The sequence below is a fragment of the Trachinotus anak genome, unplaced genomic scaffold (assembly GCF_046630095.1).
Source record: "Trachinotus anak isolate AG129_WGS33_773 ecotype Australia unplaced genomic scaffold, CSIRO_AGI_Tana_v1 ptg000019l, whole genome shotgun sequence".
NCBI lineage: Eukaryota > Metazoa > Chordata > Actinopteri > Carangiformes > Carangidae > Trachinotus > Trachinotus anak.
The window spans coordinates 25,992,339-26,010,026 of record NW_027273870.1 but is presented as its reverse complement, the minus strand read 5'-3'; the positions used below and the strand labels follow the sequence as shown (position 1 = coordinate 26,010,026).

The window sequence follows — 17,688 nt, the reverse complement described above, 5'->3', positions numbered from 1 at the left end:
CGTGGTTCAGACAAATTGCCCACACTGACTTTTCCTTGACTAGACACTGAATGCCATAATTGCTCCCGGTCAGTGCTTAGCTTCAGACAATAGCCTCTGTGTCATGGGTTTATGTTAACAGGACAAAACAACACACCTCATAAAGGTTCACAGTCAAGACCAAATAGAATTCACTTATGCATTATGCTTTCGGGTTGTCCATCCATCCGTCCCATTCTCATGACCATAATATATCTCAGTAACGCCTGGAAGCAATTTCTTCAAATTTGGCATAAATGTCCACTTGGACTCAAGGATGAAATGATTAGAATTTGGTGGTCTAAGGTCAAGGTCACTGTGACCTCACACAACATATTTTTGGCCATAACTCACAAATTCATACGCTAATGTTATGACACCATTCAACTCAAATATCTATAAGGATAAAATGAAGTGATGACATCATATTTCCAAATGGTCAAACTTCACTGTGACATCATAATGTTCTGTAAAAACACTTTTGGCGATTATTCAATGCTGTAACTCAGGAAGGGGAGATCTTAACCATATTTCCTACAACTTGGCGAGTTGGCAGAGGCATACAACCACGAGACGGTAATCCTAGGTCTTTTTCATCTAAGTTTCTTCGGGTTATATCATAATGCCGTTGCATATTAAAAGCTCAGTGACAAGAAAGGTCAAAGTCGAATCTGACATGATTTTTAGTGCAGCAGTGAGATGTAAAATCCAAGCAGAGTGCAGCATCCCAAGGTAGCACTGCCACAAGGTTCATCACGTTTGCTTTCTCCATCGGAAAACGATCACTCATGCAAAGTGACACTGCTGCTCATCACGTGTGGAGAGATGCTTGCTCAGCAAAAATTACAAGTCTTGGCTTGGACTGTGCTTGGCTTGCTGATATTTTCTGAGTGTTTCTCTAAACATGACAGGACTGACCCCTGTGTCTATTTGTGTATGCTATAGAGGGGTTATCAGATGACGAGTGGCCTAATGGATAAGGCATCAGCCTCCAAAGCTGGGAGTTGTGGTTTCAAGACCTGCCTGAGTTGTACAGTGTCAAGAAAATCCTATGAGACGTTGACTTACGGAGGATTACTTGGCAAACTCCATGGCTATTAATCAAGTGTTATCTTATATGGATAATCATGGTGGAACAGTACTTCTTAACTAAATGTTTCTGTTTGATACGTCTCTCGTGTCTAAAGAGAGAAGGTTCCTTTTACACTGTAATGAAGCTGCAACCAGTAAGTCACCATGTCCCTTCATTTCTCAAACAGCTGACTGACCAGAGAAAAACATCTGTGGACAATCATCAAAATCTCTGGCCAAGAAAAGTTGGCCACAGCTTGTTTGTTTTTTTTTTTTCAATCACCATTTATTTTAGCTGGCAATCACTTCTCCGCTCTCCTTAGTTTGCTGACTGATATGATTTTTTTTTTTTTTTTCACAAATGAAACTTCTGTCAGTTCAAAAAGGAAGAAAAGTAGATTCCAGCTATTCAAAGCTTCCATGTTATCCTCAGCTTTTTCACTTTACGGTAACAAACATCATTTTTAAGGATTTTTTTCCCCCTTAATTTAGATTATGGCTTCTTGATTGATGTCTCTAACAGTGGCTAATCATGTTAAAAAAACTATGAAATATTGTGAAATCCAATGCAGAAAAGTCCTCCCAGCACGTGAGTTTTGTTGTTCTTTCATTTCACTCACACAACCAAACACAGACATTCAAGAAATATTTCTCTGAAAGGGCTCTAGGGTCCTTAAAATACATTTTCCTGTGGATGATGATGTTCCAATGTTGCATGTTTGTTTATAATGAATGTAAATATTGAGGTCACTGTCGAATAAGATTTGAGTAAAGACAAGACATAATTGTGTTCGGTTGGCTGGAATGAAATATGCTCCATCTGTCATACTAACTGTTTTCATAGGAAAAGCAAAACATAAGGGCAGCAAGATGGCTGATGTCCATAATTTAATCAACATCCCACGCCAAGCCTGCCTCCCTTTTCCTTCTGGCTCTCTCCTCTGCACGGTTTTTGTGTAATCCCTTCTCTATTTGGACTGCACTCATTTTCCTGATAAATATACTGATTGATGGTTTTGCTGACCTACAGTAGCCTATATATATGAATGGATTACCAAATTCTTTGACAATAACTGATCAGCTGACTGAAGAATAAGAGATTAAGGAGGCTGCGGACAATCTCTGTAACTCAGTCAAAGTCTATATACATCTTCTGTCTGGCACTCTCCTCTGCTCTGTTACTGGCTGTCAGTCACTGACCTGAAAACTCCTCCAAGGCTTTGTGGGAAACAACTCGTGATGCAGAGAAACAAACTAAGGCACAGCTTCCTTCCTTGTTACCTCCCAGGGAAATAGTGTTTATGATCTTGCAGAGTTGATAGTGACACATATTTTACGAAAAGCACCGTATTTTTAGAGGGTAAACAGACACCAGAACCTTTTTTAAGAGCTCTGGGGATATGTGTTGTCGTCTGGGAGGCTGAGAAAGTCTGATTCTTTTTTTTTTTCTTTTTTTCCATCTAACAGCTTCAGCTCAGTGGCCCAGTTTGGTACACTTGACATCTCGAAAAGACACTCAATCATAGCTGAAAACCACATACAACAGTTTCATTCACTGTACATCTCTGTGGACCCGATAAAGTTTTCATCTGTCTGCCAGTATTTCAGTTTACATTTCATCACTTTCATGTGTGTTTGCTGACCCAGTGGCCTAATGGATAAGGCATCAGCCTCCGGAGCTGGGGATTGTGGGTTCAAGTCCCACCTGGGTTGAAAACCATCACTTTCAATGATTTATTTGTGTTTGTTAATGCACTCACACTATTTGTGTTCAGTGGTGGCCAAAGGAAAAGAACCATTTGAACTTCAAGACCCAGAAAACCTTGCAATTTCATTCAATCCTTTGAATGTTTAAAAACCCCCTGATATTTTCAAATCTAAACATCATTCACAATGGTGTCCATGTAAAACTGTGAAGGTCATAATAAGAATTCAACATTACTGTGTGTGCAACTGCCATGATGGATGGTTTCTGTGGCCCCCAGAGGCCGGTTTGAGCACTGTATGCTTCATAGAGCTGAACTGTCATTATGGTTTACAGCCTAATAAAATATCAATTACACTGAAAATGGGAACTTCCAAATACTGAAGAATCCCCTGAGGATTTGGGCTCATTTCCAGAGTGAAAAAGATGAGCAGGAGAGAGGAGAAGTTAATGAGACGCAGAGGAGAACAGGGAAGATTGAGAGGAATATGAGATAGATGGATGGATAGGCAGATAGACATAGACAGACAGACAGACAGACAGACAGATAGATAGATAGATAGATAGATAGATAGATAGATAGATAGATAGATAGATAGCATTTGTCTGCCCTTCACTCAGCAGCATCTAATCAGACTTCCAAGAATAAACCCTCTTCGTCCCAGTTTTGTTTACAGATCACAATGACTCATGCGCATCCAGCCACGGGGAGGGATGCCAAGCTCTGGCACCTGCTCCCAGTCCCTTTGAGAATATTGCTGTTGATAATAAAATCAGCTGAAAAGAAAAATTGCCTCTCCTCGGACGCAGTGATTCATAGACCCCAAAATAACCAGCTACACTCTGAAAAGCGACTCGTGAAAAGAGAACATTAAACCTTACACCTGCAAACTTGCAGAAGTTTCCTGTGAAATCAGGGGCCACGAGATGAAGTATTACCTCGGCTGCAGGCGCAAATATTTCCACAAGAGGGAGCTGTCAGTCACAGATTCATAGATTGTGTAAATGTTTTCAGACATACTGAAAGCATGGTGCTGGTAATGGAACGAGGAATGGTAATGGCAATCACTCCGGTGATCCCTTGACTTTTCCAACCCTTTTGAGTGCTACCTGCAGGTCAGCGTTTTCACTCATCCGCAGAGACTTCTTCACATATGATTGGTGCCACAAAATCTGGTACACATTTTTCCCAGATGATGCATCCACTGACTTTGGTGATCCCTGACTTTTGCCCGAGCCACTACGAGGTTGACATTAATGTTTTTTTGTGATATATCTCAGCAATTATTAGATGGATTGCCACAACATTCGTTACTTTACAGATATTCATTCCAGGATAAACCATGATAACTCTAACTCTTTCATCTAGTGTCATTACTATTACCTAGTGCCATATTGTCTCTACAAAACTGATGACATTCCCATCAGCTTTAGCTGCACTAGTGCTAATTAGCAAATGTTAGCATGCTAAGATGCTAAACCATGATAGGGGACAAGGTGAAGGTGCAACACCTGAGAAACATCAGCATGTTCGTATTGTCATTTTTTAGTATGGTCTCAGACAGCTGCTAGCTGGTCTGGATGTATTTAATATTCACTTCCAACCAAACATGCAAACAAACACAGTACATTGCAAACTTAATTATAAAACAGGTGCATGTTTTATTATGAGAAAAATGCTTTAAGTTCAGTATCTTTAAAATATAGATGATTCAGTTTGTAAAAGGCTGAGTTATCAAACAAAGGATTACATTAACTTTTGCAAAGTACCTCTTATTATTGTGCACTATCATTCCATTTCAGCCACTTCTCAGCTTTTCTTAATCATTTCTTAGAACATTTGAGCTTAATTCTTTTATTTTAGTCCTATTGTCATTATAAACTAACATTTTGTTTTATTTTTGCTTTGCTCTTTTGGCATGTTTCCTGTTACTGTATACTGGATAAACACTTTATAAAATCAGTTCTGAAATGTGCCACATAAATATCATTTACTTTATCACTTTATGACTTTAGAATAAAGCCTTTCAAACTTTACCATTTTGCTGTATGGCTGAGAAGCAATCTCAAGTCATCTGCCAGTGCTTTTTATCCTCATGTGGATAATGTTTGAGTTTGCACTGGGGTGATGAGGATATTGATGTAAGGATGATGAAGCTCCTCAATGACTCAGGGGGTACTGATGACCTGCTTGATCCAGTCAGTGAGTCTGGTGATGCGAGTGTAGACGCCATAGTAGTCTGGACGCCCACAGCCTTTGCCCCAGCTCACCACCCCGGCCAGGAACCAGCGACCTGACGGCTCCTGGCAAACCAAGGGGCCACCAGAGTCTCCCTGACAGAGACAATCAATGTATAAAGGGGCAGAGAGAGAGATTTTAATGGCTCTACAGCAGAAAATGACCTTAATAATTGACAAGGCTGATGGTCAATACTGGGGACTCAGCTATGACATCACCTTGTGCTTGGATGTCTGGCTTTCAAACTCAATTATGACCTGTTTATATGACCTGCTCTAAATTCAAACTGGATTGTGAAATGAAATGAGGGAAAAAAGCACATTATTTCTTTGGGTATTGCATGTATATGTTTCTCTGTACCTGACAGGCATCTTTCTCTCCACTGCGGTAACCAGCGCAGAGCATTCTGGGGGTGACCAGGTGGCCATAGGAGCGTACACAGGCTTCCTCACTTACCAAGTGAACATCCACCTTCTGAAGCACATTACTGGCGCTGCCTGGAAGAGGTCAGAGGGGAAAGGTCAATAGGATCATCTTCATTTCTTTTTCATTCATAGAGTAGAGACAATGCATCAACTATATTGTTAGATAAAGTCTAACGCAGCCTGTAGAATCAACCATTCAGTGTATGGATGTTTAACACAATACAATAACTAAAAAACGTCCTCCAAAAGTCATGTCAATTCACATGAAACTTTGGGTGCCAGAAGATATGTTTCCAACACATATTGTGTAAAAGCAGCCTTAACAGTAAGGTTCATCATGATACCACAAACAACTACCCACACACTTCCACCCACATCACTCTATCTTCTCCCATCTCTACAATTTTAATTAGTTAATTTCATGAGTGTTTGCACTGTTATCATAATAGCATAATAACACCCACTCTGTTCCACCATCTGAAAAAAATCACAAAAACTCCCCACATATTTCTTTTTAAGTGCAACTGAATAAACGGTGCCTTTTAAAGACTGCACAAGTCATATAAGGTCACTGCCTGTGAAAATAATGGATTATATTGTGTAATACAAAAGCCAGTGGAAAAAAAGTTTTACAATCATCCAGTAACAGGAATAAAACAACTTTAAAAGATAACAACATTCTTTGTAAGTCAAAAGTGCCAAATAAAAGTCCACTTTAAAACTGTAAAGTTTCATAAAACAGAGATATTTTAAGTGTGTCTTTACAAGATGTGATGTTCTGTTCCGCAAGGCCTACACATTTCCTTCACATTTCCATTTAACTTGAGGTTAAATGGAAATTATTATAATGCAGGATTTAAAAAACTAATTCCTTTACCTCTAGCCCAGAGAAAAAACATTTTTACAGCTGCCAGTTTTGCAACATTGTCAGTTTTTTGCAAATAGTTGTAGGATTCGTTTAATGTATTACTGTGATCATTAAATTATCAGGATGTAAATGTAGCATTTGAACAAAAAAGTTAATTGTGCTGGAAAAGTGCTAAAAGATAAGTGAGTGAATTGTGATAACTAGCTTAATTACAATGTGACTGTGCAGTTCAGACATAGCTTTGTGTTTGTTTTGCATGAGAGTAAAACCTAATCTATAATACATCAGCACATACATGGTATTTTCTTTGTCCTCGCCTGAAAAATAATGATTTTTCATAACAATAACTAGGATCTACATTTACAAGAATATGAAAGGCCTCATTACTTGCCTAGAAAAACATTTTGCAACCTTTCAAAACACAGCAAATCCTGCTCTGTGTCACACATGTCTGCCTGCAGGCTCTCAGCTGCTTTTCACACCTCTTAGGGCCCATTTGCATTGCCTAAGACGTGCCCATCTCCCTTTGTTTTGTCCCATTGGAAACATAAGACTTTTAAGAAAAAATAAATTTTTGTGATCTGTAGACCCTTACAGACTGATGGATTATAAAATATGGAGGATTGGACAGAGGAAACGGCTTCTGGACTGCTTACGTCTAACAGGTAGAGAGAATCACCCCCTTGGCTGATATACCTGGTACACTGTGCTGGTGGATGTTAATAAATCATATTAATGTGTTTATGGTTAGCCTAAAATGAACTGAATATTTGAATTCAAGAGACTCTGATGGATCTTATGAAGTATAGCACGCCTATATTGACAAAAGTATTTACTCCTTCAGAACCCGAATCCACGGGCTAGCTAAGCTTACGGGGCTAGCTATATGAAATGGACGTTAGCTGTTAAGATAGAAAGCATAAATTTTTTGTTAATATACTGTATCTGACCTGACATTTGATCAAAATGCTATTAATTATGTTTATAATCATGTTAAATGTAAAGATTTGTAGATAGTAGTTATAAAAAAAAGTTTAAAAACCACAAAAACATCATGCTAATAATGTCAGAATAAGTGACTAAATAGCACAGGTTAGGTTTGGATAATCAGATATTTCTGTCTTATTCTAAACAGAATGGATACTACAAGTGTGAATCACAGATTTCTTCATGTGTACAAATATAAATAAAACTGTAATTGGCTGTTAAGTCTGATAAATTGCTCAACCTCTAAAACTGTTACTGTAACAGTGATTTTTTTAATTTTACAGTTGATTGCTTTTGATTGGATGGCACCAAAGAAGTTTCCTAGCAACCAATTTACATATTACTGAAGTCTTTACCAGCTAAGACAGTCCTTAAGTTGTAAAGGTGCAACCTGATCTAGTGAATCACTAGTTTGAAGCGAGCTAGCAGTTATTAACACAGCTTCATTTCAAGAGGTCAAGCCAAAAAAGCTGGTAAAGACTGCTATAAGCCATTTGGCAAGTGAAAGTGATTGTGGTTTTAATACTAAGACCCAGTGTCTATCCTCCTCACCCCCCTCACGGAGAGCCCCCCAGCCAGTGACCCAGCAGAGCAGGCCCGGCTCCAGCTGGTGGGTGGGCGGGGGCAGGCAGGCGGGTCGAGCATGTCCAGCCAGCAGCATGGAGGCGGGCCGATCCAGCTTAAGCAGGGCCAGGTCGTAGTCGTGGGACTCATCGTCGTAGTAATGGTGAAGATGGATCCGCTGAACTCGTGCCACCTCCTCCGTGGGGCTGCTGCGGCTGAGGAGGAGTTTACCCAGGTAGACTGTCCACATCGACGGGGAGTAGAGACTGTAGGAGAAAAGGACTTATTATGTGTTTTTTTTTTTTTTTTGTCCCTAGCACAACTAAAAAAACATATAATATCTCAGTGATTTTATATATGGTCTCTATTTTAGAACCCAAGCCTCCTCCTCCCCTGAAATTTCAAGATTCACTGAACACTGCATACGTTTTTAATCACTGTACAAAAAAGGAAGAAGAAGATAAGTCTTGTTAATCTTATGCAGGATGTTGCAGTTATAGTTTTGGCCGGGGTCCAGCCAACTGTTTCCAGCTTTGAAAGACACAAGAGTATATAAATACATAAATATGCTGGGTTTGAGCCAGACAGGCCATTAAAGCTAAACCCCGGACAGCAAAGACACAACAGCGGGACTGAACATACGGAGTTTTGGAAGAAAGAGAAAGGCATACATAATTTATAAAACGTGTTAAAATGCTAAAACTGCTTAATCAAATTCAGTGAAGAGAATTAAAAGCTTTAAATTTTTGCTCAACAAAGTGCCTCAGGTTGCGTTTGTTTTGGAAGCACATCGACATCAGTCATCACACCACTTCCTCCACTTTCTTCCTGCACTTACCGGTCGTCATAGAAACAGTGGGCGGCAGACACCACCCACTGGCTAGAGATCAGTGCCCCCCCACAGATGTGGGAGCCCCGCACCTGCAGGCTGGCCTGCCATGGCCATTCTCCCTCTGAGGCGTTGGTCCCCCCCACAATACGACTGGAGAACTGCCTCAGGCCACAATCTGAACACGCACACACGAATATTAAAACACACAGATGCAAATATGGACAGGAAATATGTGCTAAATACTGTAGATATATATGTATACTGTATATAAAGTATGTAAAGTATTGTGTGTGTTGTTCTGTGTGTACACATATTTTTATAATTATAATTATATCTAGTATGTCAAATTCCTCTTAAAGCCAGTGGGGAAAAGGAAAATTAAATAGAACACAAGAGTAAGCTTATCAGATTTTGTTGATATTATTTTTTTATTTCATTGTTACTAAAAAAACAGATTGGTATTAAGCTTAAGAAAATCTTTAAGAACCTGTCTAAGAGACCATGAAGGCATCTCAAAAATGACGGTATAAGTCAAAATAGAGGCAAATTTGATTTAAAGCAGTATAAAAACAAAAACTCTGTGTGTGTGTGTGTGTGTGTGTGTGTGTGTGTGTGTGTGTGTGTGTGTGTGTGTGTTATCTCACCGCACTGTTTTTCATCCGAGGCGTCCGGGCAGTCAGTGACAGAGTCGCACTCTGGGTTCGGCTTCTTCAGACACGTTCCATCAGTGCACACGTACGTCTTATCTGTGCACTGCACACCTGGACACACACACATATATTTAATGTGTTTCTTTGTTGCTGTTATTTCTTTTTTTTTTTTATTTCAAGCTTTTGGCACGACAGTGTAAAGCTTACAAGGCTAAGCAAAGTTAAAAAAAAAAAAAAAACCTGCTCCGCTGCAGCTGTAACAGGTAGCCTTGCAGTGTGTCCTAGATAATGTTTTCTATAACCATGACCTCTGGTAAATATTCTGGACAGAATGTGACTGTATGTGTGTATACCATTAGTACAGTTCATCTCATCTGTAGCTTCAGGGCAGTCCGGGTGTTGGTCACACACCTTGTAGTAGTCCACACATTGGCTGTCTTCTGGACACTGGTACTGAGCCGCACACACTGAAACACACACACACACACACACACACACACACACACACACACACACACACACGAGGAAATGCAGCAGCTCTGCTGTGTGTCTATTCATTTAATAACATTCAGTCCTTTGAACAAAGTTGCAGGTGACTTGTCAGAGGCCAAATGGATGAGCAGACACAGTGCATGCTGGTACATTTGACTGTCTTTGTTCGGGGATTTGGAAAAAGGAGTAATAGACTATATATTGGAAAAAGTTGATTATGTATATTCATGCTGTAGAAATTCTGTTTGACATATGTATATAACAAGGCAAATGTTTTTACTGCCTATTAAACATTTCACGTTGTGAGATACTGTCTGGGATCACAGAGCACTCAGAGGATTTTGAAAAGAAAAAAACAGGCCTATCAAATCAGATTAGCACCACCACACTCAGCTTGTTTTCGTGAGCAGCGGCACAGCTGGCAAGTCTAATGTTACAAATGCTTTAACAGCCCTCAGCCATTTCTGTTACATAAAAGTGGCTTAGGTGTCACAAGTGGTATCACAAGTGGTGTGGTGGCGGATTGGGGTTTGGTTCACCCCTGAAGACCCTGTGTTGTTGTATCCGGTGGCTTTAGTTAGTTAGTTATAGTATAGGCTGAAACAAGCTCAGAATTATTTGACTGACTGAGTAAACTGCTTCAACCTATAAAAACACTGGGCTTCACTGACTTTAGGTCGTTGTTGTGGTTCTTCCTTCACCATTTTGTAATGTACAACAAATTACATGTAAATCTGTTAATTTAAAGCATAAAAAAATACCACAGTTCCTCTCATCAAGTCCGTTGGGACAGTCCTTGATTCCATCACAGGCAGGAACACATAGGCCATTAACAGTGCACAGGAACTGGCCAGGGCAGGCTATAATACACACACAAACACACACACAATTAAATAATATGCTCATTAACAGAACAGAAACATTACTGAGTAGCTTATTCATTTAAGTTTCTGTCTCTCCTGAATCCACATCTTACGATCTGAAAGGTTGAAGACGCTGTAGTGCAGCTGAAGGCCCGGCCCTGTGAGTGACACCTCGGACGTCATGACAACAGCTGCCGTGGTGGAGAGCAGGAAAAGGCGTTCGCTGTATGGCTGCAGACCCCTGGTACCACACAGTCTGAGAAAGGGACAGAGACACTGACATCAAATGGAAACTCCAGGTATGTTTCCCTGCAGGCACAGCAGGAACCCAGAAGCCCACAGGTGTTGGAGGTGTTGTTTAAGTAACATAAGCAAGGCAATAGACTCTCTCTCTCTCTCTCTCTCTCAATGTACTCATGGCAAACCTTTCCTGGATAAACAGAGGTTAGAAAGGGACAAGATTTATCAGTTTGAAAATAGATAGATAGGTAAAATGCCACATACAGGATGCTGCTGCCCCCTGTTGTTCAGTAGAGAGTACAACCATATGATGATATGAGCTTAACATTTTAAACACAACATTTTTTTCAATGTTCCTGTTTGCTGTTAATTAGTTTATGTTATTTTTTTATTTATTTAAAAAAAAAAAAGAAACATCTGCACATCATGACCTTTGTGGAAACTCATATGCAACCATAAGACACCAAACCACACACAGGTGCCATCTATACATAAACATCAGCTTAATTAGCTGATATTTTTACAGTTGAGCAATATCTTGTCTATTTATCACCGCCAGTAAGTCTGTGCCTATTGAAGGACTTTACATAGAGTGTGTTTCAGTAATTGTCTTTCAGAAGCTTAGCACATGTGCACTATACAGATAATTTTTTTAAAAGACTCTACACAGGGTTATTTTAGGAAATAAAAGCTATCTGAAGTCTCAAAAAGCATGTTGATCAGTGACTCACACAATGTATGATGTATTTTCTGGTGAATTTGTGATTGCACATTTATGTTGGTTAAGCCAAATAACATTTGGTAAAAAACCCTCATTGATTATGACTTCTAATCTGTTTTTATTTTCTGCCCCCTGAGCTAGAGTCCCATTGGCTGTCTGTGTTGCTCTCAGGTTTCAGTCTCAGCGAGGCTCATTATGGCTGAGCCTACCTGCGGTTCTGGATGAGCCACTGTCCCTGGGTACAGGCTTGGTTGTAGCTGGCTCTGCTCAGCTCGTAGCCCTCAAACTCCAGAGACAGGCCCATCCCTACACTGGGCATCTGAACACACACACAGGACAGTAAATACCAAAATACAATGAAGAACAAACACATACAAACATCTACACATACAACTCCGATAAAAAATTATGCATCACTGCAACAATTAGGAAGTGTGAGACATATGAAAGAGGGAGCGTATTACAATAAAGCTCCAGGTACAGTTGGTGTCGGGGGGGTAGTAACTGGGGAAAAAAGGTGTCCTCAGTCTCCCCTGGACCCCTGACACTGCCTTCAGCTCTATAGTGGAGTTACAGTCTGGGAAACACAAAGAGACAGAGACAATAATTTAATCCGCAATTCAAATCCATTTCACTGTGAGGCATTTGAACTGCAGAATACAGGGCGAAAAATCAGAGGGAAAAGTTCATCTTGAATTCTGTGGCATCCAGGCCTGGGCTGGACCGATCTCCATCCGCTCCAGAGAACAGTGAATGCAACATTTCTGAACTAGTTAAAAAGGCCTGGGTGTTCAGGTGCTCTTACCCTGGCGGTCCCAAGTCTGTGCTGACAAAGAGAAGGGGTCCTTGTAGTTGTACAGACCCTGTTTCCAAACCACCGTCATCCACTCGCCTGAAGACAGGACATTGACCACACGCTCATGTCTGCTGCAGCCATAGACACTGGAAGGACAGAGGGAAAGATGGATAGTGTGAAAGACAGTTAGTGTGTTTAAAAAATAAAGAAGGTACATTTTTAATCCCTTTCACATAATGAAAACAGTAGTGGACAATAGTGACACACCAATTTTCATCAGAGGGCAGGTATTGGACTGATATGTCACCGCAAGAAAGAAGAAGAAACTCACGATGTGATGAGGTGAGTATCGGTGGGGGTGAGGGAGTTGTACACCGCCAGCCTGTCCCGACACTCTGGCAGCAGCCACTCAATGTGGAGCTCCAGCTGGGAGCCAGGGGCGGCCTGGAGGTGCCACAGGCAGGAGGAACGCTGTGTGTCCGGGCCACGAAGAGCCGTGGGGCTTCTGGACACCACCTTCTGGTAGCGGTAACAGTCTTAGGGAACCAATATCGAAAAATGAGCAGTAGAACTGGTGCAGGATCACCAGATTCATTTTTCAGTTGACATATCTGTCGAGGCTGATTGGACAAGACTGGCAGCATCCTGTTGTGTTGTATATTTTAGCATGCCTGGCTAACTAGCTTACTAATCGTAAATCTAACATTTCCTTGTTCTTTCACTGGAGTTAGCTATCATTACCTACATTATTTTTTTGCATTTATGACATGAGGAAGAGCCCCGTTCGGAACCGACACATTCACTATGTGGAAGCCAGTGCTACTGGTATTATAATTAAGCTAATGATAGCGGGTCTTACTGGCTTTGCATTTAATTTGGGAAAAATTTACAATTTTGGCCCAAGATGACTACGTAACTTTGACTTTTGTGGCTTGTCTCAGTGTTTTTGGCTTACTACCTATAACAGCAATGTAGCTTTACCTCCAAGGCCAAGAGTTAGCACATCTTTGGCTAACTATGTCCTTTTGTATGGCGACATTGGAAAAAGCCTCATTCAGGAATGAAACATGCACCTCGGGAGAGCCAAGATGCTAGCATCACACGGCTCAAACTATCACCTGTCCTGCTCTTTATATGATTGTGGGAGGTTTAATGCACTTAACTTTAACACAAGCTGGAGTTTTCATTCAATGAATTTCCCCAAATAACAAGAAGATAAGATCATTGTAATTTTTAAATATGAATTTCAACCATAAATGTATTATTATAAAAAAAAGCATTCTAGTTTCTGCAGTTGCTTGCTTCCATGCATTAACATCTTGTTCAGGAGTTTATACTGTGCTGCATGCTAATTAGATTAAATCACGACGAAAAAATTAATTAGAAAAGAAAGAAATCATGAACAAAAAAATGGAAATAAAGTGTGATACCAAATGAAGCTTTCATAAGTTCTATAACTCTGGAGTCAGTTTCTGTAGGGAGAGGAACAAAAAGACACAAAAGAAATTGAAGCAAAAAACAAATCAACCACTAAGTCTCTCGCTGTATCTCACTATTTCTCTTTTTTCGTCCCCACTATTATTGAATTTCTGTCTAATACACACAGACACACAAACTGTCTCTCTTTGTCTCTTACCACTGACAGACAGCGAAGGGAAGTGGAGGAGGTATCCATCACAGCTGGCCAGCTCCTGTTTCTCTGACCCTCTGCCCCCCCTAAAGCCCTCCTCCAGGCTCATGGTGACCTTCTTCAGCGTGACCCTCCCAACGTGGCTGTCTGGCACAGACATCACTATCCAGAAGTGAGCCACAACACTCCCCTCCCTGCAGAAACAAAGTTCATGAAGTTAACACTCACATTTTCAGGTGTCCTGTTGAGGCGATTTGGTGTTGTGACACTTTACTGAAGGTACATATGCTCATGTTTAGACCTGCAATCTGTTTGTACAAAGATTTGACTTTAAAAATAAAACCCATAGGAACGGACCTGAATATCCGGTACAAGCTTTCAACACAAAGTTTACAGGTACAAAACTCAATTTTCGAACACATCTTTTTGAATGATGTAATACTCTGAGTAAGCTCCACCCAGTTCAAATTTATCAATGCATGAATTTTTGGATTCAAGCTAGTGCTTACTGTTAAAGAGTAAGAAAGCTAAACCCCTTATAGATCACGGTCATCGCACTTATTGATCAGCAAAGCACTGATTTAGGAGCGTGATCAATTGAATAAATGAACGTCGTCTTATGTCAGAACAGGTGTGTCTCACTCTTCTCCCTCTGGGTAAAAGCATCCACTATCAGCCAAGATGTTAGAAGGCTTGAGTATTTACCGTAAGCAAGTTCTGTCACTTTTACCAACACCTTCCGCAGCTGTTATTGAACTGTACATGAGAAAGTTTGAGCCACGTACCCAAAGGCAAAGACAGTGGTGTAGTTGAAGTATCGAGAAAGACTGGAGCCTTTCATTACCTTCTGTACCTGAAAGATAGAAAAGACAATATCACTTTCCCTAACTAAAACACATATTGTGTTTATGTGTTTTTTTCATATAGTTTATTGTCATTTGTCTGTAGTGATTACTCTCTGGAGGGATAGACAACCTTCACCACTCAATGGTCCCTAAAGAACACGAATCAAGTTATTCTAGTGTACTGTATCAGTATCATAGGAATTCATATCCCTTGCTCACCATGGTTTTTACTCCCTTGGCCTCTCTCTTGAATGCAGGGCTGTTGTGAGAGGACAAATCAGCAGAGAAGTTCCTGTTGAGGATGGTTATGTAGGCTGTGTACTGCTGCTGGACACGAGGCTCCAGCACCCAAACCTTGTACTCTGTTGGAAACAAAGGACGAAGGGTTTACAGCCATGCTAGCGGCTCTGTGAGGCTGACATCAGTGTGCCAACATGCTCACAATGACAGTGCTGATGCTTGGCAAGTGTTACCATGCTAACATTTACTGATAAATACAAAACACTACATCCAGCTGAAGGCGATGGGAATGCCATTAGTTTGGCAATATATTGGACAAACTTAAATTTTAACCTGATGATGGCGCTAGATGAAAAGTTATTACAGTTCCTCCTCAGTGGAACACAAATCCAATATAGGTTGTTGGAAAATTTTACTTAAAACCCTGAATGTCAGTGGAAAACCCATCATCTAGTAACCAGGAATGTCTGTACAAAATTTCCTTGGCAAGCCATTAAACAGTTATTGAGACATTTCAGTTTGGACCAAAAGAGGCTGAGAATGAGAGAGAACTGCTCACCCAGGAAGTACCAGGCCAGTGTGGCTCCTGCAACAATGAGGGTAATGATGAGGATGACGAGGAAGGCCAGGAGACACTTGCAGGACCGAGTCTTTGTAATTGGAGGAGCCACAGCTTGTGTATCAGCCTGTGGAGAGAACAGGCAAAAACTCACCGTGGCCTGTAGAGAATTTGTGCTTTCAGTTAAAATACAGGTAGCTTCCGAAGCCGGATTAGGGCTGAACACACAGGTGACTTTTTAGGATTAAAAGTATTAAAATCTGCAACATAAAATCCAATCTGAGGTGGGGGGTTTTTATGCTGCATCTGGGTGAGGGCACATTAGGGCATGGAGTGCACTCGGTAGATGGTTTCCCAGAGGGTTGTGTTTAGCCACAGGGTTGTCAGGTTGTACAGTTTTCTCTCCCATGGTGAAATCTATCCTAACACAACAACATGATCTAACAATCTCTTATCTTTTAGAAATTCACAACAACTTTACATTTCTCATTTCCCACAATTAAGCAACTAGTGATTTAATGACAATATGTTTTTATTCCTATTTTTCTAGTGTATTTCCCCGTTTTGTCCACATTATTTACAATTTAAATATTACCCCTGAATTGTTCTCATTTTTTATTGTTACCCATCATTAATTAAGAGCTGATGTTAATGACAAGTAACACAACTGAGACAGTCCAATACACAAAAACAGCACTTTGGTGTAAAGGTATTACATGTTGCTGAAGGCATACTGAATTATAAAAGACATTCTGAAATAGTTTGAACCACAGAAGTCGATGACGGGGATGGATTATGTTTTGTTTTAGCTGCAGGAAACTAACGAAGCAGACATTTTACAGGTGCAACCTTTAGCCTTGAGCTAACCACTTTTAGCTTGAATCCTCTCTATGTATAATAACTTTAGTTTTAGTTTATTTGCCATTAAATATGTGAGGCCATCAAGAACCTAAAGTGATATGAATGAATTCTGTAGGGAGATTTCTGTCTCCAGCAGAGCCTATAGTCAACAGTCAACCAAACAAGCACTTTTATTTTCCACATGAAAGAAAAGGCCTGCTGACATAGAGCTCTGTGAAATGCTGGCTTGCTCTAACAGCTCCATGAGTTTGTCATAGAGAAATGTAAATGTACCCGGTGATAAATCTCAGACTGCAAATGTATTTCTGTATTAGCATTACTGACCCCATTCTTCAGAGAAGCACTTGTGACCCCCTGCTCCTGGTCACATGAAACTGACTTCTTAGAGCCGTGCCCGAGCGCCATTGGATCACTTCACATCCTTTGTTCCTTGAGAAACCATCTTATTGTCCATGGGGCTTTGTCGGTGTCTGAATTTAAAGCTCAAAAGCTTTTATTTAGCATCTCTGGAAGTCACAGAAGCCAACATGCTGCTCCGACAGACAGAGAACTCCTTCTCTGTTTGCAAGTCCAAAGGTAAAAAAAAAAAAAAAAAAAAAAAAAAAAAGTCAGAACAGTCAATATTTCCCAAAGCTCATTTGGATCTACTTGGTGGTAGGCTGACTTATCTCAGTGATTTGTATCAGAAAGGAATAAACCAAAATAGTCATAACTGATCATAAAGCTGTAGAGGACTCTCATGTCTGTAAGGAGCAGTGGTGAGTCAGGTAGGCAGCAGATACACTGATGTCACTCATCATCACCTAGCAACCGTGATGCTCCAATCAGCTCTCCTGCACAGGTAAATCTGATGGGAATGATGCAGCGTTAGGCTATTTACGTACCCAGTGCATTTCCCAGACTTAATTTTCCATGCAAACATGAAATCCCAAAGGGCCAGACACAGAGGGAGAGAGCGCCCATGGTTGAGGCAGAGATTTGTTTATTATACAGGTTATCTGCAGGTTTTGAAAAGTCTCCTGCCTTAAGTTGCCTGCCTTAAAAGTAACTTTAGCTATAGCCAGCATTCGAGTTACTGGGGG

The 17,688-nt window shown here is 40.5% G+C and overlaps 1 protein-coding gene and 1 non-coding gene across 2 annotated transcripts; one reads left to right on the top strand and one right to left on the bottom strand.

The window, feature by feature from the left end:
- The first annotated feature begins 2,729 nt into the window (after positions 1–2,729).
- On the top strand, positions 2,730–2,802 carry trnar-ccg (transfer RNA arginine (anticodon CCG)). Its single transcript has one exon. It is a non-coding gene; the product is annotated as a tRNA-Arg (tRNA).
- A 1,561-nt stretch (positions 2,803–4,363) lies between these two features.
- LOC139636719 (transmembrane protease serine 6) lies at positions 4,364–17,184 on the bottom strand. The gene is made up of 18 exons (XM_071505001.1): positions 16,931–17,184; positions 15,746–15,872; positions 15,166–15,308; positions 14,887–14,954; positions 14,108–14,295; positions 13,902–13,943; positions 12,803–13,007; positions 12,481–12,617; positions 12,140–12,252; positions 11,885–11,994; positions 10,828–10,970; positions 10,613–10,711; positions 9,713–9,826; positions 9,354–9,470; positions 8,716–8,884; positions 7,866–8,143; positions 5,394–5,530; positions 4,364–5,128 (listed from the first exon to the last, which is right to left on the bottom strand). The coding sequence occupies exons 1-18, from the start codon at positions 17,009–17,011 to the stop codon at positions 4,964–4,966; spliced, it is 2,436 nt and encodes an 811-aa protein (XP_071361102.1). The 5' UTR covers positions 17,012–17,184; the 3' UTR covers positions 4,364–4,963.
- Positions 17,185–17,688: the final 504 nt, after the last annotated feature.

Bases quoted from the DNA above. Each gene is read 5' to 3' on its own strand.
- LOC139636719 (XM_071505001.1), bottom strand. From the start codon at position 17,011: ATGGCGCTCGGGCACGGCTCTAAGAAGTCAGTTTCATGTGACCAGGAG. The intron at 15,873-16,930 runs GTCAGTAATGCT...TTCTCTCCACAG, and splicing joins GTGCTTCTCTGAAGAATGGG to GCTGATACACAAGCTGTGGC. The intron at 14,296-14,886 runs GTACGTGGCTCA...TTGTTTCTGCAG, and splicing joins ACCACTGTCTTTGCCTTTGG to GGAGGGGAGTGTTGTGGCTC.